Here is a 25,472-nt window from a genome sequence, read left to right on the forward strand (position 1 = left end):
TAGTGTGAAGGCTATGTGAGGGCTATTTGATGTCCAGTTGATGTGGCAAGCTGATGTGGCAGGAGAATTGTAGTGCTGATGATGTGGCAGTGTGAAAGCTATGTGAGGGCTATTTGACGTCCAGTCTTACTGGAGATGCTCTAATTAATCATGGCCATCTTCTTTTATTTTCTTTGAATAAAGCTATGCATCATGCCATACAAGCTAAATTTTATAAATTTTGATAAAAATACAAATAATGAATTAATAATTTTATTTTATATAATTAAATATCTGTATATTATTAAATTATATTCTTATTTTAAAATGATAAGTTTTAAATTAAAATAGTACGTATTTTAAATTAATTAAATGCTTTGTTAAATCACAATTAAATGAATCATATTTTTATTTAAATTGAAATTATAAGTACTACATAGTAAATAAACAGTAGAATTATTTTTATTGTATGCAGATTATTAAAAATCATAAAATTTGATCAACTTTTGATCTATCATTTTAAAAATCAGCTGAAAAGATTATAAAGTGTGAACTTATTTGCAAATGTCTCGCAACAGTAAAAAAATCTAATCACATATATTTATTATATTGTTAATATTTTTCAACTAAAATGTCATTTTTAATGATAAACAACATTATTTAATTCATAGGCAGTGATGACCACATATAATCATAGCTAACATATCAGATAGTACTACAATTCACCTAAAAAAGTTCATCTTGAGATAATTAAGACCAAATCAATTTCATTATTTGTTTTTGTTGATCTTTAAATTGCATGATTAAACCATTATTTGTCCAACTTTTATGCTTTTTTTAGTTTTAATTTGCCCATTTATTTTGAATGTCTATTTAATTTAATATACTATGACAAAGTTAGGGACCCTCGTTAGCCGCGTGCCTTTATTTCTTTCTTTTGACATTTTTTGAATGGTGATGAATTCGATATCACCACTATGCCTACTACCTATTTTGCTAGCCTTAATTATTATTATTAGACTGCTGTGCACCTATATTTCTTTTAAATTTCCATTTTTTTTAATCTGAAATTTATACTAATGGTATATTGTACACACGTCATATTAACGACGTCCACAACGCTGTTCCTATACCGTTCCTAAACCGTTCCTTAAATTACTATTTGAGGGCCCCACTGTACTATTTTACTCCATTCCTTAACTAAGGAACGGAACCTGCAACCCTCCGTTCCTTAACCGTTCCTTAACCGTTCCTTAAATTACTATTCATTCAATTTCATTTTTTATTTTTATTTCCAACTCAATTCAATTAAAACAAACACGATTTATTAAATAACAAACACACTTTATTAAAAAACACACAACATTAAAAAAAATTACAACTAAAACTTAAAAAAATAAAAACCACACAATTAAAATCCTAAAAAAATAAAAAACACACAATAAAAAACACACAATTAAACGTGGGAAAATTAAAAAACTACTCCGCCGGCGAATCATCCTCCGGAGGCGGTCGAGGTTTAGGGGGAGTCGGAAGGTCAAGTTGTGCTGCCATAGCAACAATTCCGTTCCACCAGGCCGTGAATTGGGCGTACGAGAAGCGGGAAGTGTCCGCCATTGTGGCGGTCATGTACGCCACCATAAGTGTGTCCGAGCGTCCCCGCGAGCCCGATCCCGAGGCCGACTGGCTTGATTCGCCTCGGCCCTTCCTCGCTCTAGCCGCCTTCGCCGCCTTCGTCCCTTGCGGCCGACGGCGCCCAACGCTGGATCCCCCGTATTCGCCGGGCGTTGGATCCCCCGTACCCCCAAACACCTGCGGTTCACCCTCGCCGGCCTCACCGGTGTCACCAGACGAGTAGTTGCCGGTCGCCGTGTGCTTCGTGCGCTTTGAGGTTGAGCCCGAGCTCGAGCGGACACCGCCGGCCCACCTTTCCTCGTCCTTGACGAGCTGCCAAATATCAACATATTTGAACTGTACACCGGTGTCCTGGTAGAAGACGCGCAAAGCCGCCCTCAGAATGTCGGCGCCCGAAGCTCCGCTTTGGTAGTTCGCCGCTTCGGCCGTGTAGATGCCGCAAAATTTTTTGACCTGTAGGTCGACTCGGCCAAAGTGAGCACGGAGCATTGTATATTTGCGCTTCCGGGCCCCTTTCGGCTTAGTCTGGTGGTAGACATCACGGACCTTTTCCCAGAAGCACTTGGCGGCTTGTTGATTCCCGACGATGGGATCGTACGAGACGGTGAGTCAGGCGGTGTACACCGCCTTTGTTTCTTCGTTGGTGTAGGGATGCCGGCCCAGATCCTCCGGTTCCTCCTCCTCCTCCTCCTCGGGTGCCTCAGACGCAGCCCTGGAGCTTCCACCGCCTCGGCCTCCTCCCTGGGTGGGTTCAACGGGGATATCCTCCCGAATCTGGGACAAACTCTGGGAAAGCCGTGAGCCGGAGGGTCGAGCGTAGGCATCCACATCGAAAGTGGGTGGTTGGTACCCACCCGGCGTCGCCGACCCCTGGGTGCCCGGCGTCGATGACCCAGAACCACCAAGTGTGTTGTACATGGTCTCCCAATCGCCGAACGCGTTGAGATCCCACCCACCGGCGCCGCCACCACCGTAATTGCCGTCGCCGGACATTTTGTGAAGAGATTGAATATGAAAATTGGAGAGGAATTGATGTTGATGTAGGAAGAATAGATGTGTAGTTGTGTGAAATGAAGATGAAATTAGGTGTATTTATAGAATAAGAAAATAAAAAAAAAATAAAAAAAAATGTTAAACGGATATAAAAAACGGTCATATGACCGTTTACACATTTTTTAATTTTTTTTTTTTTACAAAATTCGAATTTTTTAAAAAAAAATGATTTATTGCGTCATAATTAACGACGCCCACTCGCGGGTCGGCGAGTGGGCGTCACGCACGACGCAGGGGCGGCCACGTCTCGCAGGCAGCAGCGGCGCGCGTGGAGGAACAAGCCGTGCCGCGTCTCGCCGGCACGGCTCACGGCACGGAATGGGGACGGCCTGGGAACGGATTGGCGAGCCGCAACGCGTCGCGCCGGCGAACCGTTCCGCCGGAACGGAACCCGCGACGGCCACGGCCCGCGTTGCGGGTGCCCTAAATGGATTGACTTCCCTGACCATCTTTTGTAATTTGAAAAGATTGATATAATAATAATAATAATAATAATAATAATAATAATAATAATAATAATAATAATATATGCTGTTTTTCATGGTGTCTCAAGTGAGATGTGTCTCATCAATGAAATTGTTGGAAGTAGGAGAATGCCCTACACTACACCCGAGGGTGAAAGCCAAATTACATGTTCATTGTCACCAACATATATAGTTAATGCGAAATGTACAATTCAAGAGCTTGGAATATATTTTCGATATCCACATACATTTATTTACATATATTTATATAGGGGTGTGATTCATTATTAATTTTCTTAAGTTAACTTATGAATGCAGCATATTAAAAATAATAACACGATGATATTGAATGTCAACATAAACTTAGTTTATATTTTAATACACTGTCTTGACATTGATATTTAAAATATCAACACGGTATATTAAAATATCAACACAAATTTGTGTTATAATCATGTTGCCATTTTTAATACACTGTATTGATGAGTTAACATTAACAATTTAAGAAAAATTAGCATAACGCACCCACATCTATACATTTTTAAACAGGTCATTCATTGTCAATGTAAGTGTGAAAGAGATGATAATGAGAAAGAAAAGTAATTTAAAAATGGATAACAGAAATTATGCATATGCAATTGTTTTTTTATTTAAAATCAGAGTTGATGTCAGCAGATGCAACATTGTCTAGAAAGCAGCAATGACGCTAACTACTATTAGCAACACTCTTCTTTATAAATGCCACGGATTATTGAAATTGAAATGTTATTATCAGTGATTAAGTTTTAGCTAAGTCGATTACTTGTTAAATAGGTGAGTAATTGAAATCTCTTCTAGTAAGTCGATTACTTATTATTATTATTATTATTATTATTATTATTATTATTATTATTATTATTATTATTATTATTATTATTATTATTATTATCTGACCAACACTAATTATAGTATATGTTTTCTCTAATTATTTTGATTTGTGAGAAAAACAATGTAAGTGAATGGGAGAGAGGGGCTGAGAGGGTAGGGAGCTATAGTCTTATTAATCCTGCCAAATTGAAAAGTGCAATATGTTCAAATTTGTTTGATTATTATGGTCAAACTGTCATTGTTTTCTGCTCTACCTTATTAATTACAAATACTAATTTAACTAAGATATTAATGAGTTGGCAACAAGCCTACTCTACACAACACAATTTGTGCTATTCCACCCTTAAGCTAGCTAGATAGTATGTCATAAACTATCATGTTTTCTTATTAGTTTTATTCATTTCACTAAATTAATGTGTGCAACATTTTTAAAACAAATCAAAGCCTCTAATTTAACAATCATTGCTCAATGTGTCAGTAAGAAAGCATAAATATATTGATTTTTGCTATAAATAGATTTGACTCAATTACAATTGGATTTTCAGAAAATGGAATATGACTCAACTATGGTAAGACTAAGGAAATAATAACAATGGAAAAAAAAATAAAAATAAAAAATTAGTCCTATGCATTCTGATTCACTAAAAGTATGATAACATTAATGGGCTGATGCAAAAACTATTTTGATTCGAGCCCATTCCCACACATATCCATTGTTCAAAGATACATCAAATGGGCCCAATCTTTATAAATACTAGGCCCATTTGAACACCCTAACCTGAACCACATTATAAATTGTTTGTGATAAGTTTAGTAATCTATTATTAGGATTTAATATTCAATTTAATTACAAATTAATGAATTAACTGGCACAAAGTAAGATCTTTCCTACAAAATTAGCAATGTGACGACAACTTAGTTGAAAAGACATTTCTCCTTCTTCAAATAAGTCCGGAGTTTGAGTCATCACGAGAGTAAATTGAGAAGCACTTTGAGCTCCATGTGCGTGCGTGCACGACTGACTAATTCTTTTTATTTAGTTTGGTTACCTATATAAATACAAATAATGATTAAAATTGAACCTAGGTCGAATTTGGTGGTTTTACTATAGTTCAAACCCTATTTATTACACACACATGAATTGGTCCACGTTTTAAATTAAGTGAAGTAGAAATGTAGAATGATAATGATAGGTCTCTGCTTCAACAAACCTTAAGCTGGCATGTGCATATGAAGACGATATTAGTCAATGCCTATCTCCCACCCTAATTATTCATCAAATCAATGAACACTTGCCTCTTAGCCTTGTTCTTTCTGAAAAAATCAATAATAGTTATTCAATTAAATGAAACAATAACATTTTAAATGAAGTTATATAGCCACAATCTACAAAAGCGAGTAGTATTTTTGTAATTTTTTTGTATGAGTTCATGGCCATTTAAATAAACACCATTTTGAGTATGATCGAATTTGATCAAATTCTGATTAGTCTCGTAAAGTTTTAATTCGGATATTAAATCAAGAAATTGTATTTTTAAAAAAAAATTGTTGCATATATGTACAAAAAGTTTTATGGTGTACAAAACGATGCGCTTCATTTAAATTTATAAATACTTTTTATTTTCTCGTTTTAGTAAAACCGTACTGTTTTTAACATCATCAAAAAATAGCATGCTATATATGTACGAGATAATTGAACAAAGTAAAAAATTCATGATTGAATATATCCTATTGTCAAATTTTGTGAGACTAATTAGAATTTGATAAAATTTTATGATTTAAATAATTATAAATTATTAGTTTTATCAATGGTCAAATCTCTTTACAAAATTACTAAAAAATTGTTTGATTTTTGTTTAAACTGAAACTATGACAAATCATATTATCACTAAATTGAATTAATCTAAAAAATTATCTTATACTATGGGCGTTACGTGGGTGGATTAATCGACACCATTAACCAAATTAACCATAGGAAAATAAAAGGTAAACAAAGTGTGTGGGGCCAGCAGAAGCAGCCGAGATAGTGACGTGCCACCACCGTATTTTTGAACACCATATAAAAATTACACACGTGTTCCACCGTCACCTGTGGACCCCACTTCTCGCGACACGTGTCCCGTATTGCTTTGACTTTGTACAGCTACAAATTAATTTTCAATAAAAAATCAACCAGCCTCTATGCTTCTCGCAGTGATGGTGACTTGTCTTTTTAAATATTTTTTTATTCCCGTACCATTGAAATAGACCATATTTCTTTTTTCATCCGTCTCATACAAATAGTCTATATCTATTTATGACAATTTCTTCTCATTCTCTTTTACTTTATTATTTATGAGTCTCACTATCTACTATACAATTTCAACTATTTTTTCTCCTTCTCTCTTACTCCACTTTACCAATTATGCATTAAAATCTGTGACAATACCAAATGACTTATTTCCATGGGATGGATGGAGTATTTATTTGTCAAATTTTTAAGGTTTAAATATTTCTTAAACTTATGTTTTGTAAAAGGATATTCGGTAAAGCCACAAGTGAGACGTTTCTTTTAAGTGTATGAGTTAATAAATTGATGTTTAAAAAGTTAAGAAGAGAGAAAAAAAATTGAAAAAAAAATAAAAAAGTAAAAGAAAGAATAAAGTAGAAGACATAATAAAACTCAGTCTCATCCATGGCAAAAATCTTGATAATGAATAACACATATTTTAATATAAATTTATTAAAAATAAAAAAAGTAATAAAATAAATAAATAGAGGAAGATTAATTTTTGGGGACGAAAATATAAAAATAAGACTATTATATCCGACAGAGTAGTTTTATAAAAATTTATAAAAACTAGAATTGCTGATATATTCATTCTTTTCATAATTCATTATTAAGAATAAATATGTTTGAATGCGTGTATTTGAAAGAATTTAAACTAGTGAACGAATATATGTCAATTAAATTTATATGAATGACGAACTTGTTATAATAAGGAAATATACCATATTAAATGAGATTGTTTTGAAAAAATATATGTCATAACTATACGTACTAGTACTTTAAAATAGAATAATCGGATAAAGAATAAAAATATACTATAGGAAAACCATTTTCATTAATTTAATTAGTGAAATCAAGACTCGACTCCCTCATATATAGAAATCCATCAAAAAGAAAAAGAATAAAGAAGAAAATAGCAAAAAATACAAAAAAGACTCCCTCTATTTCATACAAAACATTCTTTTATATTGATAAGAAAAATAATTTTGTTATTTACTTTAAAGTAATTGTAATATTTTTATGCAAAATTTGGATATTTGCATGACAGTGAAGCATGGGACCCAATCCACAACGTGATTCACATACAAAATTTAATTTTAGGTATTTGTTTTATTATTAAATTATAAAAATCAAACAACGTATCCCTTTGAAACAATTGTCCCTATCTTCAACATTAAATAATTCCCTTCGCCATGAGTAAATTTGTTGTCGGCTCTATCTGCATGCCATTACCACATGCCCTTAAGTATTTTTTACCACTTCACTATTAGAAACAATTTAACTAACCACATATCATCATTGGGTTAGTACATATTATAGTGGATTTCAAACTATTCCCCGTGAATCTCGAAAACAAGTTTCGTTGGGTCGAACACAGTGAAAAGATCATTACCAACATCGTAAAGCAGAAGCAGTATGGCGGACGTTGCTGATAATGATAGTGATCGAAGAATGCAAGTGAACTACCCCAAAAGAGTGGTCTGAGACAGATGCAGATGTAGAAATTTATTTTGGTGACCAGAGCTATATAATCTCAACTTTGAGTTCAGAATTCGACAATAATATTTTTCTTATATTTGGTTATGATGATAAGAGATTTTGCATGACGATTGACACAGAATACCAAAAATTCTAGATATATTATACAAGTTTTTAAGCTCCTCAGTGTTATTGCGACCATCGGTAGCCACATTGTGTGGTGTACAATAAATCCAAATGTGCTTAATTCAATAAATTCTTCGGCCTTCATGAATCAGTGTAGGGTTGGTCAATCCTTCGACCTCACATGAATTCACCATAGCTCTGATTACACCTTACGATACTTCGAGATAAAAATAAAATTTAATGAAGACACAACAATAATTCCAAAAAACCCCGCTGATTTTGACCAATATAAAACCTGTAAACTAGATGAAGCTTGAAACCCATGTGAGAGAAAACAACATAGTGATGATTTTGACTATTATCCAACTTGCACATTCACTGCATCTATTCAATGTTAACATTCATCCATCACAATTGAGATTTATTTTAATTTTGTATAAAAAATTCACTAGTATATCGCATTAAAAGTGGCTCTTATATATCACTGTGTTATTACATTATAAGTGTCACGTTTTAAAATACATAGGGAAGTTATCACACATAATTAAGTCAATCAAATTCAATAATCTTATCTTTTGATGCACAAAACACTAACTTTTTTTTAATACACATCCTCAAATAAAATAAATCATTAGCTTGCACGAATTTATTTTTGGATCATTCTCAAAAGGCCTTAAACATTTTGGAACTGGACAACACTATATATAGCTTTCCACTTCTCTCACTAATCCTATGTGGAATTGGTTTATAACCCAACAAACGAGACCTAGAAAGTATTAATTTAAGTCCGAATTATTTTAAAAACTACGAAAATTGGTCAAATTTCCGATGTCCACATGTCATTTCTCGACAATACAATTTCACTAAAAAATTCACCAATTTTAAAAATTGGTGAAGAGACCAGAATATGACCAAATTTCATGTTTTTCGGACAATTTATCAAGTTGCTTAGGAGTGTGGTGATGGGCAATATAATCCAACGAAGGAAGCAGAAGAAAACATGTACACGTCTTCCTAGTATAAATTGAGCATGTAAACATTTCCAAAAATCCTCCCAAAAACACAAGAGCATGACCTTCCTTCACTTAAACATTCACACAAACACATGGCGGATTCAATCACGCGCAAGAAGAGCAAGAGCGGCAACGACAAGCGCCGGTTCAGCGACGACCAAATCCGGCGCCTCGAGGCGATGTTCGCCTCCGAGAGCAAGCTCGAGCCCCGGAGGAAGGCGGAGGTGGCGCGAGAGCTAGGGCTGCAGCCGCGCCAGGTGGCGATCTGGTTCCAGAACAAGCGGGCGCGGTGGAAGTCGAAGCACGTGGAGAAGGAGTACGCCGCGCTGGCCGCGAGCTACGACGCCCTCTCCGACCGGTTCGAGTCGTTGAAGAGAGAGAAGCAGTCGTTGGTCGATCAGGTAGTTAGTTAGTTAGTTACTAATTTCGTTCCCGATTAATTGACATAATTTTCTTTTTTTTTATCCATTCATAATTAATTAATATTTTTACTTTTTACTACTTTTTGATAATTGATCACACGTTCATCCCATCTAACTCACATTTTATTATAACTAAAAGTATGAATCATGTTCCATTGACTTTTTTCTACTCCCACTATATTTCATTGACGCCCTCTCCGACCGGTTCGAGTCATTGAAGAGAGAGAAAAAGTCGTTGGTTGATCAGGTAGTTAGTTAGTTACTACTTTCGTCCACGATTAATTGATATAACTTTCCTTTTTTCCATCCGCCCATGATCAGGGAGTAACATTTTTACGTTTTACTATTTTTTGGTAATTAACTACACATTCTATTGACTAATCTATTTTTACTTTTTGGTAATTGACTACACGTTCTACCGACTAATCTAACTCACATTTTATTATAAATAAAAGTATGAATTATATTCAACTGACTTTTTCTACTCATGCTACTATATTTCTTAAAACTCGAGCCGAATCAACTCATGTCAACTGATTTGTTTGTTTGTGAAACAGTTGCGGAAGTTGAAGGGGGAGGGAGGGAGCGATGGGGAGTTGGAGAGTGGGAAGAATGAGTTTGAAGTGAAGGAGGGAGTTGGGATGGTGGAGGAGGAAGAGATGATGATGAGGATGGCGGATACGACGTCGGATTGGGGAGGTCTTGATTTTGATGATGTTGTTATGGATCAACGTAGCTGCCAGTGGTTGGGTTTCTGGTCTTGATTTCGATTCATTATACGTGCTAATTGTCCGAAAACTCATGAAATTTTATCAAATTGTGGCCTGTTTCGTAACTCTAAGAATTAATCAAAAAATCAGGAAGTTTTGATTTGTTTGCAAATCATTGCAAGACGAAAAAGATCCAGTTGCGTACATGTAATATATTGATTGTGTTTATCAACCAAACGCCGATGTTTTTTTCTTGAATAGATGCCATTGTTTAGCGGTGATATCTCCGTATAGTATCACCAAAACATTTCGCTGAGGGATGATTGCGAACAAGTTAAGTTTTAAAGTTGCGAGACGTATCAGAACTGGATCGAGCTTCTTAGTGTTTCTTGCAAATAATGATGCTTCGAAATTTGATTTCTTATCCTACTTGTGGATATGGCTGAGGTATAAGTAGGGCTGTGGTTTGTATAGAGGGAATGAAATAAGATTTTAAGGTATAGTAGGAATATGAATCTCCCACTTTGATTTTAATGTTATTCCACATGTAATACAAAATTCACAAATATATGGAATATAGTTAGAGTTCTTAATTCCAAATGCTTAAGCACTTTATGTAGCAATCTAAATAATAAAAAAAATAAGAAAAAAAATATGAGTAGCTGAAATATGATATCGGTGAGAAGGAAGATAATAATGATTATTGCAGGCCCAATATCCGTGACAATTAAATAAGTATGGGCCATAAACTAATTAGGCCCATTTAAACAAAATTGTAACTATCTCACAGAAACAAATAAATGTCTTATAAGTGGATTAGGCCCATTTATTTTGAGTAAGACCCAAGTATACCTCTAGCACACGTGGTCGGAGGGGTCGACTGATCCCACTGCTGGTCACGAGGGCAGGAAAATTTAGTAAGTTTGACTTTTGAGCTATCGCCGCCCCTACAATGCAAAACTCTGCTCTAATCAATCGGGGTTGGGGTTCACTTCTGTTCTTCATCAACCATTCATTGACAATTGCCAACAACAGTAGCGATAACGCCTCTGCATTCCAACGCCGGATGACTATTAGTACCTTTTCTTTCTGTTTGATGTGAAAGAATCCGTTTCCTAGATCCGCTATTGTAAATGTAATTTATTGTATTTACACTAGCTACTCTTTATTTTATTTTTCCAAATTCGATCAATAATGAATCTCATTTATTCATATACAATCGCAGTGATTCAAATTTCGGCCTATTGTTTTTAAAATCCCCCTAGTTTTTTTCATTATGTCCAAACTGCTACAATCTCATTGATCTCATGCATTCGATAACTGTGCAATGTGATGGATAATTGATTTTTATATTGTTCTTTGGTGTTTCTGTGTTGTTGCGCAGTTGTCTGGTATATGGTGGTTTATTTGTTCCCCTTTCTTAAAGTTTCTCATCCAATATTCTTTTTAGGGATAAACGTCTGGTAGCTTGGGACTGTCGTATGCAAACAACACTATCCAAGACTGAGTTCAAAGACGAATATATCAAAGAGAGAACACTTCATGGGTATGAAACTGAAGTCGAATTTGGGGTTCTGACCTCATTTGCTTATCCTTTGGAAGGGGATTTGGGTGAGATTGTTGTGGCAACTACTCGAGTGGAAACAATGCTCGGGGATACGGCTGTGGCAATGCATCCAGACGATCCCAGATGCATGCATCTTCATGGGAAATTCACTGTTCATCCTTTCAATGGAAGGAAGCTAAATATAATTTGTGATAGCTTCTTTGTCGATATGAAATTCGGGACTGGTGCGGTTAAGGTGAGCAGAACATTTTCTGCTAATAATACTTCCTTTTCTATTTTCAGTTCATACTCTGAGAAGGACTTGGACATGATATTTTGCAGATAACTCCAGCTCATGATCCTGATGATTATGAAGTTGGCAAGTGCCACGATCTCGACTGCATCACTATCTTCACTGATGATGGGAAAATAAATAGCAATGGTGGTGAAGAATTTGAAGGAATGGCGCACGTGTGGCTGTGATCCAAGCTTTAAAAGAAAAGGTACTCCTACACGTCACATTTTATTAAGCATTACTTGATGTAGTTGCCCTTATTTTAATTATGCTGATTGTTAGCTCTATTTGCAATCAAGGGACTTCATAGAGGTGATAAAGATAATGAGATGTGCCTAAAAATTTGTTCAACAAGCAACGAAGTAGTGGAATACCTTGTAAAGCCCCAGTGGTTTGTGAGCTGCAAAGGCATGGCAGAGGATGGTCTGAACGCTGTTATTGGTTGTACAAATCCAAAGTTAGGGATCTTACCGAAACAATATGTTGCTGAATGGCAGAGGTATTTTTGAGAATTAATAATAGTCTTTGAAGCCTTAAGTTTTCTCATCCTTTATAGTTGATGTATTTCCTCCCTGCTTTGTGCTGTGCTAAAACTTTTGATTAACTAACATTTATGCAAAATCAGCTTCTAATGATATATCCCGTATTCCATAGATGGCTTGAAAACATCCGTGACTGGTGCATTTCAAGGCAGATTTGGTGGGGCCATCCGTTTATGCCTTTTATGACAGAAGACCTGTGGCAGCGTCTTCCTTCTAAGATGGATTCTGTCAGAAAAGAATCCATTGTGATATCGGAATATCCATCCCTTGTTAAGGTAACATCGTTTTTAACACTCTACTTATTCTTGTCAATCTTTATGAAATACTAACTCATTTCTCAATAGCCATTCCCTTGAAATGTCATATCCCCTTTTTGCAGAGTTGGACTAATGATGACGTGGAGTCGGAGATGGATGGATATGATGAATTCTGTGATTAAATCACTAAAAGTGAGGTCTCTTATATACAAGTGTTAACAATGATATTGTGAAGAATAACAAATAAAGTTATTTGATATACCCAAAAAATTTATAAAAACATAACCTAAATGTATTATAGTAAAGTAATAGTAACATAGAAATATTTTAAAATACTAAAAATTTAAATACATCAACAAACTAAATCGTGCGAAGCTATGTGATACTCAACCCATCACACAAGAATATGCACTTTTTCATTTTTAGTATGTCTTACAAAAATATGCACTTTTTCATTTTGGAAACTCTTTCTCTCTGATGTGCATTAAAATACGTACCCAACCCAAAGTTCATATTCTTTTGGGATGGCAGGAGTATGTTCCTTATACTTTCAAGATAGGGATACTTGCAAGAAGTAACTATAGTGAATAACAAAGAGATAATACTCCATCTGTTTCACTCTAAGTGAAACATTTCTTATTCTGCACGAGATTTTATATAGTGTTGTGTTTATGAGTTAGCTGGAGATAATTAAGTAAAAGAAATGAAAAAGTAGAGAGATTGATGTTTCTATTTTAATAATTGTGTCATTTAGAGTGAGACATTCCAAAAAGAAAAAATATGTCACTTAGAGTGAGACGGAAGAGTACTACTTAAATTAATATATTATAAAATAATTACTTTGTCCTTGAAAAATAAATTTTTTTGAAACGACACGAGTTTTAATGCACAATTGGTAAAGTAAGAAAAAAGAATTGGTAAAGTATGAGAGAATAAAATAAAAATTGGTAAAATAAGAGAGGGGAAGTGGAAAATAGTTTGACTTTTGAGCTATCGTAGGCCCTACAATGCGAAACTCTGCTTTAAATAATCAGACTTGGGGTTCACTTATATTCTTCATTAACCCTCCATTGACCATTGCCAATAATAGTTGCGATATCGCCTCTGCATTCCGACGCCGGATGACTATAAGTACTTTTTTCACTTTGTCTGATATGAAAGAATCCGCTTCCTAGATCTGCTATTGTAAACACAATTTATTGTACTTACACTAGCTAGTACTTTTTTTTTCTTCAAATGCGATCAATAATGAATCTTCATTTATTCATATACAATCGTATTGATTCAAATTCCGGCCTATTCTTTTTCAAATCCCCCTTGTTTTTTAATTATGTCCAAACTGCAATAAATAAACTAATTAACTTACTTACCTTAATCACATAATAATTAGTGATAATACAAGACTCACTTGTCCACTTGCAAAGGGGTGACACAAATTATTCATTCTTCCAAAATAAAATACCCACAATAATTTGAATGAAAGATGCTATTGCCGGTTTGCCTCTCCTTATAGCCATTATTAACATATAGTACTATTTAAATAAAATAGCTTAATGACGACACTAATTTGACCTCGACTATATCACGCGTGGACTTTCTAGTCAACTTAGACATATGTAAATATTAAAATAGGGGAATTTTTTGTAATATACTCCCTCCGTCCCGCGTTACTTGAACGTTTCCTTTTCGGCACGGAGATTAAGGAATGAGTGATAGACAAAGTCAAATATTACGGTTGTAGGTGATAATTTTTACTAAAAATGGAAAGAGTGCAAATAACTTGAGACGCCAAGAAAGGAAATAAGTGCAAGTAACACGGGACGGAGGGAGTATTATTCTCAGTAGCTTTTAATAACAACCTTTTTATATACATATGTTTACCGGCACTGTCGTACTATATTTATAAGTATAAATTATTCCTCAAAATATGGAATGTGATTATAGAATTGAAACCATATAATTTGATAAATAAGACATCCACTCGTTCCTTGTAAGATTAAATTTCTTACATATATGCTCTATATACTAATCAAGAATTATTCAGTAAAATATAATTGTCTCGGAATCGAAAGCTTTAAAGCATCATTGCTTTTCCAAATTCCACTCTTAATTAAACATGCACTGCGCGCTTTACGCGCCATTGGTGTAAGGGCACCCGTTTTGTTGCACAATCAGAGCTCGTCACATGTCATCCTTTTTTTGTCTATATATACACCCATTTCACAATTTCCAATCATCTATTTTATTATTTATTTTGAGTATATAATTTGAATTTTAATGATTTTTTTTATTTTTGATTATTTGTTAATTAATACTATTAAATTAAAAATTAAGAAAAGAAAATTAAAAATATATACAGGTGAATAGTGTAAGTGCTTAATTTCTTCGTGTTCAAGGATTGTGAGTAGTGTTCAAACATGCATAAGTTGATTATAGTCAAGGTATTACTGATACTGCTCAAGAGCTATGGATAACCTCGAAACGAGATATTTTCGAGAAATTTACCCAAAGAGGAAAGGTTAAGATTTTGAGTCCAAACATCAATCATCATCATACTAGAATCATAGGCAGGGAAATGCACAGTTTTTTTATTATAAAAACAAGAATAACTACTTTAGTCAAAGATTAAGTGGCAAATAAAGGCTAATTAGATTAAATAGCCATTAATAAAGTGTTGAAATTGATTAAAGATACTCCAAAAAAAGCCTGTGTTTTCGCTAGGGTTAATCAACCTCAACTCCACAATTAAACTACACAAATTATTCTTCACTTATATCAACATATTGAAGAATAAAATTGTCGAAAAAAACAAACTATAGTGAGAATCTTTACACCTAAAAATCAGCCAGAAAGATGATTTTGTAAGATTATGGCATCGAATCCAATCATTTCTTGAATGAGAACAAGTGGCTTTGTGTGACAAGTTGCAAGCCACTTCAATTAAATAAATCTTGTTTCACATATATGAAGAATCTCTGTTTAAGGTTTCACTTTATCCATTAAAAATGGAGATGATTATTGTTTGTTTGATTATAGAATTTACTCTATGGAACTGTGCCTCTACCTTGAGAAAGCTTTGAGGCTATGATGAATTTGGAAACTAACTCAAGATGATGATAAGGTTGCACAAATAAATAGTTTATAATCATTGAGCACATCTATTATCATATGTTTGACAAAAACATGACCTTGTTTTTTGTAGTTCAAGTCATGGGGATCTCGATCGTGGTCGTCCAATGACCTATAATCGGGTCGGTCTTGATGAACACGTCAAGAGAAGAAGATGGAGTTTTGTTGTATCGAATGTGTTGTTGTTCTGTGTTGTTGATTGCTTCTAGTCTTGTCTTTATTTTATATTTTGTTTGTGTTCTCCTTTGCTAGATGACATCTTTGTTTGTTATATATGTTGTTGTCAGTGATAATTGTCTAGTCATCTCTTGCATCTTACTTTACATCTTCTCTGTATCGTGGTATGTTTTGTTTATATTTGTGATATCTTCATGTTATATGTTTTGGAGTACCTTCTTTGATTTGAGCATTTTGCATTTTGTTTTAAAAAAAATGATAGAGAGTTTGTAATTGGTAGGGTATAACCTTAATAATAACGATAATTGGTAGGAAATCGAAACGGTTAGTTCTCAGTAGATCGATAATCGAAAATTATAGATGTGGTTGGATCATCGATCGATTCTAGCTTTCATGACTAGTAATCATAGAGACGATTCAATAATGTGTTATAACCGAACCAACTGAATAAGTACACCTATTCACATATCTACTCAAGGAAGTGTTATGCTAAAATATTAAACCATCAATTGAGTCTATTTTTCAGATTATGATTTTTACTTTTTTACCCTTTTGTAGATCTCGGATATATCATGGGAACTCATTTGTTTTATAAATATGACATGAATTTTCTTCTATAGTTGTCAAATCAAGTCTAGATATTAAATTACAAAATTCCTAGAATCCCTCTGATTAATTTTACAAACAAAAAGATTTTAGATTAAGAAGTCTATCCACTATTCATGTTTATGGATAAATTAAAGCTAGTTGGACTTTGATCTAATTATATTTATTATTCTCCCATCAAATTGCTCTATGTGTGGAAAAAAATATTGGCAGAGTGGAAGTGGTAATGCCTAATTAGGTGCGGTTTAATAAGAAAGGCAGAGGCAAGTAATGACCTCACAGATCTTGATCCATACATAAGTAATTAACAAAAACACCACTTTATTAACAAATAATAAGATTTTGATTAATTAATTAATGGCTTAAGGCATCTTCTGTCGCATTAAGGTTTTGGTTGTCGCACGTTATCAATTCCTATTGGTGCGTGCCCCTACGCACCATCCTTAATTTTAGTTTGTTCTTCCCTCTGTTGTTGCCCATGGCGGCGCTGTTCTTTTCCTGTAACTACTTCCTTTGTCAGCGATGTTTAGTCCCATTTTGACTCGACACGAGATTAAAAAAATTAGTTAGTTAAAAAAATAAGTGAAAGTATGAAACTCAGCATTATATACCACCCTTGTTTTATAACTAATCGTATCTGGTTCCATATTGTTTCATCCATTATTCATGGTAAAATAGTCGTATTCTTATTTGGACTGTCCAACTATAGTTAAGTTTCTATGGCAAAAAACGACCCTTAATCGCTTTTACTTTATTTTTTCTTCAATTGTTTACTATATTATCGCTCTTACTTTATATTATGTTCATTTATCTAGTTTATTCTTTGTTCTCTTTCATTTTCACTCCACTTAATTAATTATACATTTTTAATCCGTGTCCAAAAAAAAATACCTCAATTATAGATGGGCGGACTTTTAATTAATAGGAGTAATATTCCAACTATTATTCTACTTTTCGATACCAATTTTATTTTAAAATATTTATCGCTCGTTAGGTAATATATAAGTTTATAATGAAATGTGAACATTATAATAATTTAATAAATAGTAGTATTGAAATAACAAAATTAGACTTTATACTGAATACATATGAAAGGAGTATAATTTTTGAACCACTCATCAATGTTACAAAAATACACACATTATTAATTCAAAAGTAGAAAAAAAGTGAAAACCGAAGCACTCACAGCTCTCTCTATATAAACCAGTTGAAGGTAGCAAAAGTTTCAAAAGCAATCAAACTTTGCTCCATCTTTGCATATCTCTTTCTATCTCTCTCACACACAAAACATAACATGATCAAACCACACGTAGACAATCTATGGCTCATAACTCTAGTTTCCAAATGCAAATCTCTCTCTCCTTCTAACGCCATAATCTTGGCATTTGTCCTCTTCCTATCATGGCTAATCCACCACATCATCTTCTGGGCTCACCCCGGCGGCTCCGCCTGGGGCCGCCTGCAGTGGTCGAGCCCCTTCTCTCGGTCCGGGGCCATCCCCGGCCCGAGAGGCCTCCCTGTCGTGGGCAGCATGTCGCTCATGACCGGCCTGGCCCACCGCAGGCTGGCCTCCGCGGCTGAATCCCACAGGGCCAGGCGCTTGATGGCGTTCAGCCTCGGGGAGACGCCTGCGGTCGTCACATGCGACCCTGAGGTCGCACGTGACATCCTGAACGGGTCGGCCTTCGTGGACCGGCCGGCGAAGGAGTCTGCCTACGAGCTGATGTTCGGCCGGTCCATGGGGTTCGCCCCGTACGGGGTCTACTGGACGACGCTGCGGAGGATCGCCTCCGGCCACCTCTTCTGCCCGAAGCAGCTCAGGGCTTCCGCGGGGAGGCGGTCGGAGATTGGCGATCAGATGGCGGCGGCGGTGGTGGAAGCTTCTGGAAGAAACGGTGGTGGTGGTGTTCGAGTGAGGGATGTTTTGAAGGTGGCGTCGCTTAACAACATGATGTTCACTGTGTTTGGGCGGCGGTACGTTCTCGATTCCGGTAATCGGGAGACGGCGGAGCTGAGGGAATTGGTGGAGGAAGGGTACGATTTGCTCGGCCGGCTCAACTGGTCCGACCACTTCTCGTTTTTGTCGGATTTCGACTTGCAGAGAATCCGGTTCCGGTGCGCCAGGATGGCGCCCCGGGTGAACCGGATTGTCGGCCGGATCATGGCCGAGCACGAGAGGCGAGAGGGCGATCATGATTTCGTGGACGTCCTGATGTCGCTTCAAGGGCCCGACCGGTTGTCGGAACCCGACATGATCTCACTTCTCTGGGTAAGTAGCATGTCTGTGTTGTACTGTGTACTGTGCTAGCAAATGAAACAGATAAAAATATAATACTACCTTCTAACTGAAAGTTTGTCCAATTTTTTCTATTTTTGTCCGTCCCCCAAAGTTTGTCAATTTCACTTTTTACAATTTTTGGTAGTGGACCTCATATTCCACTAACTCATTCATACTCACATTTTAATATAAAACTAATATATAAAAGTACGAGCTACATTCCACTAACTTTTTCAACTCACTTTCAATTATATTTCTTAAAATCCATGTTGGGTCAAAGTGGGACAATATTTAGGGGACGTAGATAGTAATATAAAAAGAGAACTGAAATCACTATATAAATATATATTTTTTATCCTGTCATGCAGGAAATGATATTCAGAGGGACAGACACAGTGGCAGTGTTGATGGAGTGGATACTAGCCAGGCTCGTGCTACACCACGACGTTCAGTCAAAGGTGCAGCACGAGCTGGACGAGGTGGTCGGGAGCTCGCGCCAGGTCACAGAGTCTGACCTGACGAAGCTCCCTTACCTGACGGCCGTCGTCAAGGAGGTCCTGCGCCTGCACCCGCCCGGGCCGTTGCTCTCGTGGTCCCGTCTCTCGATCCGGGACGGGACGGTGGACGGCCACCGCGTCCCCGCGGGGACCACGGCGATGGTTAACATGTGGGCGATATGCCGGGATCCAGACAACTGGCCCGACCCGCTAAGCTTCAAGCCCGAGAGGTTCCTCTCGGGCGCGGAGATCGCGGATATGACTCTGGCGCCGTTCGGGTCTGGCCGGAGGTCGTGCCCGGGGAAAGTAATGGGCATGACGGCGGTGAGCTTTTGGGTGGCGAGGCTTTTGCATGAGTTTGAGTTTGCGGGCGGTGACGTGGATTTGTCGGAGGAGATGAGGCTGTCTTGTGAAATGAAGGAGCCGCTGACGGTGGCGGTGCGGCGCCGGCGGGATAGAGGCGTTGGAGCAGTGAAAGTTTAAGGAAAAGGGATCGAGACAGCGACAATGGAGAATATATGTATCTATTGCTATAAATATTTGAATGTGGAGTGATGTCATTTTGATGTAACTTTTGGATTATTATTTTATGACTATGTATATGTATAATGTGGAAAGTAGTAAGGGAAAATCGTTTTTCAAATACTATGGGTAAGGGTAAAATATTTTATTCCATCTGTCCACGAAAAATAGTCTTATTTGTGGACGACAATAGTTTTAATGAGAAATCAGGAGCCTTAATCGGAGTAGCAATATGAATTGGATTGAGCCCAAAGAAGTATGTGCAGAAGCCAACAAACGCGTGGCTTGTGTGTACCATGTGATATTTCGCTTCAAGCAATGGTAAATCCAGAAAACGAAACACTTGAGGTTGGATACATGTGGCGTCGGGAGGCAAAATGTTGACATGAATGGACATCGAACACGAAGCGCAAGTGGACCCAACCACGAAGAGTTGGCTATAGCACCAAAGTCCGAATTTATTTAATATTTTCAATTTTTACATATCGATAAAACTCGTATAGAAATTCATTGCATAATCGCGCATTCTATGTTACTACAAAGTACTACTAAATGGGGCCATAGCATATCTACCGACAATGTGGATCTATTACTAGTAATGAGAATTGTTCTACCTTATCCAAAAAGAATTCCCCTCACAAATCATAGTATTGTTGGCTGTTGCTCTACCTTTGTCTTGCGACACCGTCAAATACCTTCAATTTCACGAGTTTTATTTTCTAAATTTACCAACACTTTTGTCTTCCGACACCTTCAAATACACGATTTCTGTTTTCTGAATACTACTGAGTTGATCTTCAATCTTCATTAATATATGTAATTATAAAAATTTAATGATTGCATGGTCACATCTTGACCACTTGGTTTACTTGACAAGGACTTAATTAAGGTTTTGGATATGGTCAAACTTAACAACCAGAATATTATATGTTTAATTAGATCATTTTGAAAAGTTTGTTTTCGGAATTTTCCTTTTAAGTGAGGATTCCCAAGCAATTATATTTTTAATGCTACAATAACTAACTATATAAAATAACTAATTTATTTATTTATGGCGAAAATAATGTTTTGTTGGTTGTGTTCGTCGCCAAACATGAAATTAAAGCGAGTAACTATCATCCATATTCCATATTCAGGAGTGTTTAATTTTAAGAATTAACCTATATAGGTAAAAGAATAGTACTAAGAGCAAATTACTTTGAAGAATTGAAATTATGAGATATCTCGAGTCCATTAATAACTCATAATTTAAGTTAATTTTGCTTTATTCACATTCTGGTGAAAAATATAGCGAGCCAGTAGTAATATCAAGAATCATATTGGGTCCAAAAATATGTATGGAAGCCATAGTTGGATCGCCACAATCATTGACTGATTCACTTTCTTTTACGCTCCATTTTCTGCATAAACAGACATCGGAAATTAATTAACAATATTAGTGAATTTTATTATTTTTACACTATGGATTTAACTCTCAGTTATCTTGTTATTATTAGAGCGTCCAAAGTTTCTACTGGTAAAATAATATAATATGTTCTGGAGATGTGACTTTTGTTTAATTTTAATACTAATATATTTAAGTAATTTCAGTATTCTTTATAAGCCAACCACTCCATGGAACAAAACCGTTTGATCCTACCTTAATTTACTGTCAAGATCAATGAGTTTTAAACATTTAAAAACACATTGAGACAAGAACATGTGAAGCCATTTCAAGAAAAATGAACAAAGTATATTGTTAAGTACAGATATAGTATGGTCATTCAAATAGTAATAAATGGGACATGTTAAGAGCACATACATTAATTATACTATATTCGTCTCATTCAATATGTCCACCTTTCCTTTTTAGTTTTTCACATTTAAGATATCCACTTTCTATATTTGGAAATAACTCTTCTCTCCTCTCTCCTTATTAAAATATTCAACTACATTTTTCTCTCTACTTTATTCCACCTAACAACTCTTTCTAAAATCTCGTGCCACTCAAGAATGTGGACATCTTGAGTGGGACGGAGGGAGTATATTTTTTGGTTCATTATGTGAACATCCACCGATAGTAATTGACTAATTCTCTTGTTGATTTATAGTTCATTCAGAAGGCGGCTCAATAATATAAAGATTGTTGATTTATAGATACCTCAAAATGCAGGACCACTAATCGACATAATTAAAACTATTCAGTACCCAAAATTGAGGATCAGACTCATTACGTTTGATTGAGGATAGATGAGTCTCTGTCAGTCCATCAAACTCTAAAATTATACATTTACGCATTATTTTTTTTGTTTTTTAGATTACATTTAGGCATTGTTTTTTTTAAAGAAACTCCTATATTAAGAAGGAAGAAATTACAATTGATGTCAAGAGGGCTCGAACTCGACACCTCTTACAATAATGTCTAAGCTCATTGCCGCTAGGACAAAGGCTCTGGACATATATTTAGGCATTGTTTAGTATCCAAAATTTGTAGAGAAAAAAGATCTTTATAAGCTCAAAACACAACACTACAAAATCTACTAATAATATCGTATATTGTTATATCAAGTCAAACAAACCAAACAATCCCTAATTATATGACAGTGAAATGAAAATGATCTAATGAAAGAGGTGAATTGAAGAGGGAGCATGATGTGATTTGACATAGAAAAAGACTTCCCACCATAATAGAAGGAAAGTAAACAGTGAAACAAATCTCACGCAGATCGTTACATCCCATTTATAATATTGTTACCGACCAAATAAAAAAACTTATTTAAAAAAAACTAGCTACACTCTTTGAAAAGACCTAGTCCACCAATTGCTTTATATAATCGATTTGGGACACATGTGAAGCTAGTGATGGCCGATTAGGTGTTAGAACGTTGGCAACAACCTATGTTGTCAAGGGGCGTCGACTGACTCCATAGCTGGCCCATCTGAGTTTGAAAACTCCATTAATCAAATTTGATTTGGCTTTTATAGCCGTAGCCACTTGCACGCGCAACAGTTTTGTCACAACCCTTTACGATCAGTGTTCAGTTTTGTTCTTCGTTAGCCAACCATTAAAAAATACTAACACATATCTTATTCATTCTCCTCCAACTAATAGGTTAGATATTCGAGTCAGTATAGAAATTTCGGGTCCTCCTTCAAAGAAGGCAATCAAGTAAAATTAGTTCAATTATTAACTTATACTATTTGTTTTCACTATCACATTTCCTCCATCAAGTAATGCTCTTCATCAGAGTGGCATATCCCACGAATCTCTCGACCACTTGTATTCTACTACTAATCCTCACAGTGAAGAAAACGACTCGTTGTTTCCCCATTCAATCGTGTGATCAATTTCCCACCCATCTAAAAAAACAAAAGTACCAATTTGCTCAAACATTACTATGCCATGTAATGAAATAGTTGCCATCAATAATTAATTAGTCGATGACTCTTCCACTTGGCCATGATGAGCGCGTCTAGTTTCTATTATAGGATAGCCACTCATAATATTTATATATATATATTTAAATAGAAAATGTACGATAGTCCTGTTAAAAAAAACTTATCTTTTAAGTACACAAAAACAGAGACCAATTATTTGGGTTGAATTTTTTTTAAATAACACGAATTTTGGGGGTAAGGAGTATGTTATATTGGCAGCATCAAATCTCGTGCCAAACCAATAGCCAATCAGACTTCTCATATGATACCTATAGCCGATCCAAATTCATATCCAGTGACATATTTAATTTGTAATTTTATGAATTTAGTGGGCACCGAGAAAGTTAATTTATACCATGTGAGAATTGATATATATATATATATATATATAGGAAAATGATCAATACAAAACTTGATCTCAATACAAAATCCAGACCAAATCATGATCATGAGATTTGACAATCCAATGGTCAATAATTAAACAAAAACACGGAGGGTCATTGTAAAGCAGTTTTAGGTCATATTATAAACTTTGGGTTTGAGGTCATGTTAAGATCATTTCATGTCATCCTTACTATAATGACTTAAAAATAAGCTTACAATGACCTAAAAATGACTTTTGTATGCTTGGTTCTGCATTTTTGTATTAAGAATGGTTTTGCTTGGATCAAAAATGCAGAACCAAGCATACAAAAGTCATTTTTAGGTCATTGTAAGCTTATTTTTAAGTCATTATAGTAAGGATGACATGAAATGATCTTAACATGACCTCAAACCCAAAGTTTATAATATGACCTAAAACTGCTTTACAATGACCCTCCGTGTTTTTGTTTAATTATTGCCCATTGGATTGTCAAATCTCATGGTCAGGATTTGGTCTGGATTTTGTATTGAGATCAAGTTTTGTATTGATCATTTTCCTATATATATATATATATATAGTCCCATTATTCACAAATCTACTCTTAAAAACCGAACCATACCAAATTAGGGTTTTTAGATCTAGTTTTTTATGGATGAGAGACACAAATTTATCAATTATTTTCGCCTTCATCACGAGCCTATTTTAATTCATCCGAAGGTAAATAAGTCATACTAACATGTTACGAAGATTTAACTTCATTCCAGTAGGTTTTTACTTCATTCAAGTAGGTTTTTACTTCATTCTAGTAGGATTATTACTTCATTCCAGTACGTAAATGCGATTTCACCGTCGCGTGCCGTTCTTTCTCTCTACAATATCTATCACCACCGCCACAACGCTGATATGATATAATAAACACATGGAATGATGTAATAAATTATTGGAATGAAGTATGTGTAGAAGCATTTGAAGTCCTACTGGAATGAAGTAAAAACCTTATCCAATGAAGTAATAACATTTCTGAATGAAGTAATAAACTTACTTGAATAAATTGCATTTTTTAATGTAAATAAAGTAAAAACTCAGGTCAATGAATTCAAATGAAACATATGTTGAATCATTTCAAAACCTACTGGAAGAAAGTAAAAACATGTTGTAGTTTCAAGGTATTACATACGAAATGAAAATAAACCTATACAATGAAGTAAAATGGGCCTGTAATGAAGACCAAAAAATTTACACAGCAACACATCTCATCAAATAAACTAGATCTAATGGCCCAGATTTGGTCTCTAGTTCGGTCTTTAAAATTGGTTCGACATTGATCACAACTCTATATATATATATATATATATATATAGGGAGATGATCAAAATAAGTATGTGTTTAAATCCAGAAATGCAGACCAAATCTTGGCCCTAGGATTAGATGATCTAATGGTCAATAATTAACCAAAAACACGGAAGGTCATAATTAAGCAATTTTAGGTCATATTATAATATTTAGGTTTAATGTCATGCTAAGATCGTTTTAGGTCATGCTTTGTTAGCATGACCTAAAAATTACCTAATTATGACCTACAAGTGTCCTAATTATGATATTGTTCTGCGTTTCAGTATTTAAATCTAGTTTTGCATAGATCAAAACCCTATATATATATATATATATATATATATATATATATATATATATATTCTCCAATGTGCAATTAGACTTGCACGAGCAATTACTAACTTCTACAAGCAAAACTGGTGAGATATTTATATGTAAATGGTCTTAAATCTAAAATTTTCCTCTTATTACTACTAACTCATTAGTTTTATAG

The 25,472-nt window shown here is 35.2% G+C and overlaps 2 protein-coding genes across 2 annotated transcripts; both read left to right on the forward strand.

Moving 5' to 3' along the window:
- Positions 1-8,866: 8,866 nt before the first annotated feature.
- LOC121746702 (homeobox-leucine zipper protein ATHB-12-like) lies at positions 8,867-10,617 on the forward strand. The gene is made up of 2 exons (XM_042140615.1): positions 8,867-9,286; positions 9,865-10,617. Exons 1-2 carry the CDS (start codon positions 8,978-8,980, stop codon positions 10,069-10,071), a joined length of 516 nt encoding a protein of 171 aa, XP_041996549.1. The 5' UTR covers positions 8,867-8,977; the 3' UTR covers positions 10,072-10,617.
- Positions 10,618-17,792: 7,175 nt separating this feature from the next.
- LOC121748739 (cytochrome P450 78A9-like) lies at positions 17,793-19,987 on the forward strand. Its single transcript, XM_042143232.1, has 2 exons — positions 17,793-18,838; positions 19,216-19,987. Exons 1-2 carry the CDS (start codon positions 17,864-17,866, stop codon positions 19,825-19,827), a joined length of 1,587 nt encoding a protein of 528 aa, XP_041999166.1. The 5' UTR covers positions 17,793-17,863; the 3' UTR covers positions 19,828-19,987.
- Positions 19,988-25,472: the final 5,485 nt, after the last annotated feature.

Source organism: Salvia splendens, chromosome 9 (assembly GCF_004379255.2).
Source record: "Salvia splendens isolate huo1 chromosome 9, SspV2, whole genome shotgun sequence".
NCBI classification, from domain to species: Eukaryota; Viridiplantae; Streptophyta; class Magnoliopsida; order Lamiales; family Lamiaceae; genus Salvia; species Salvia splendens.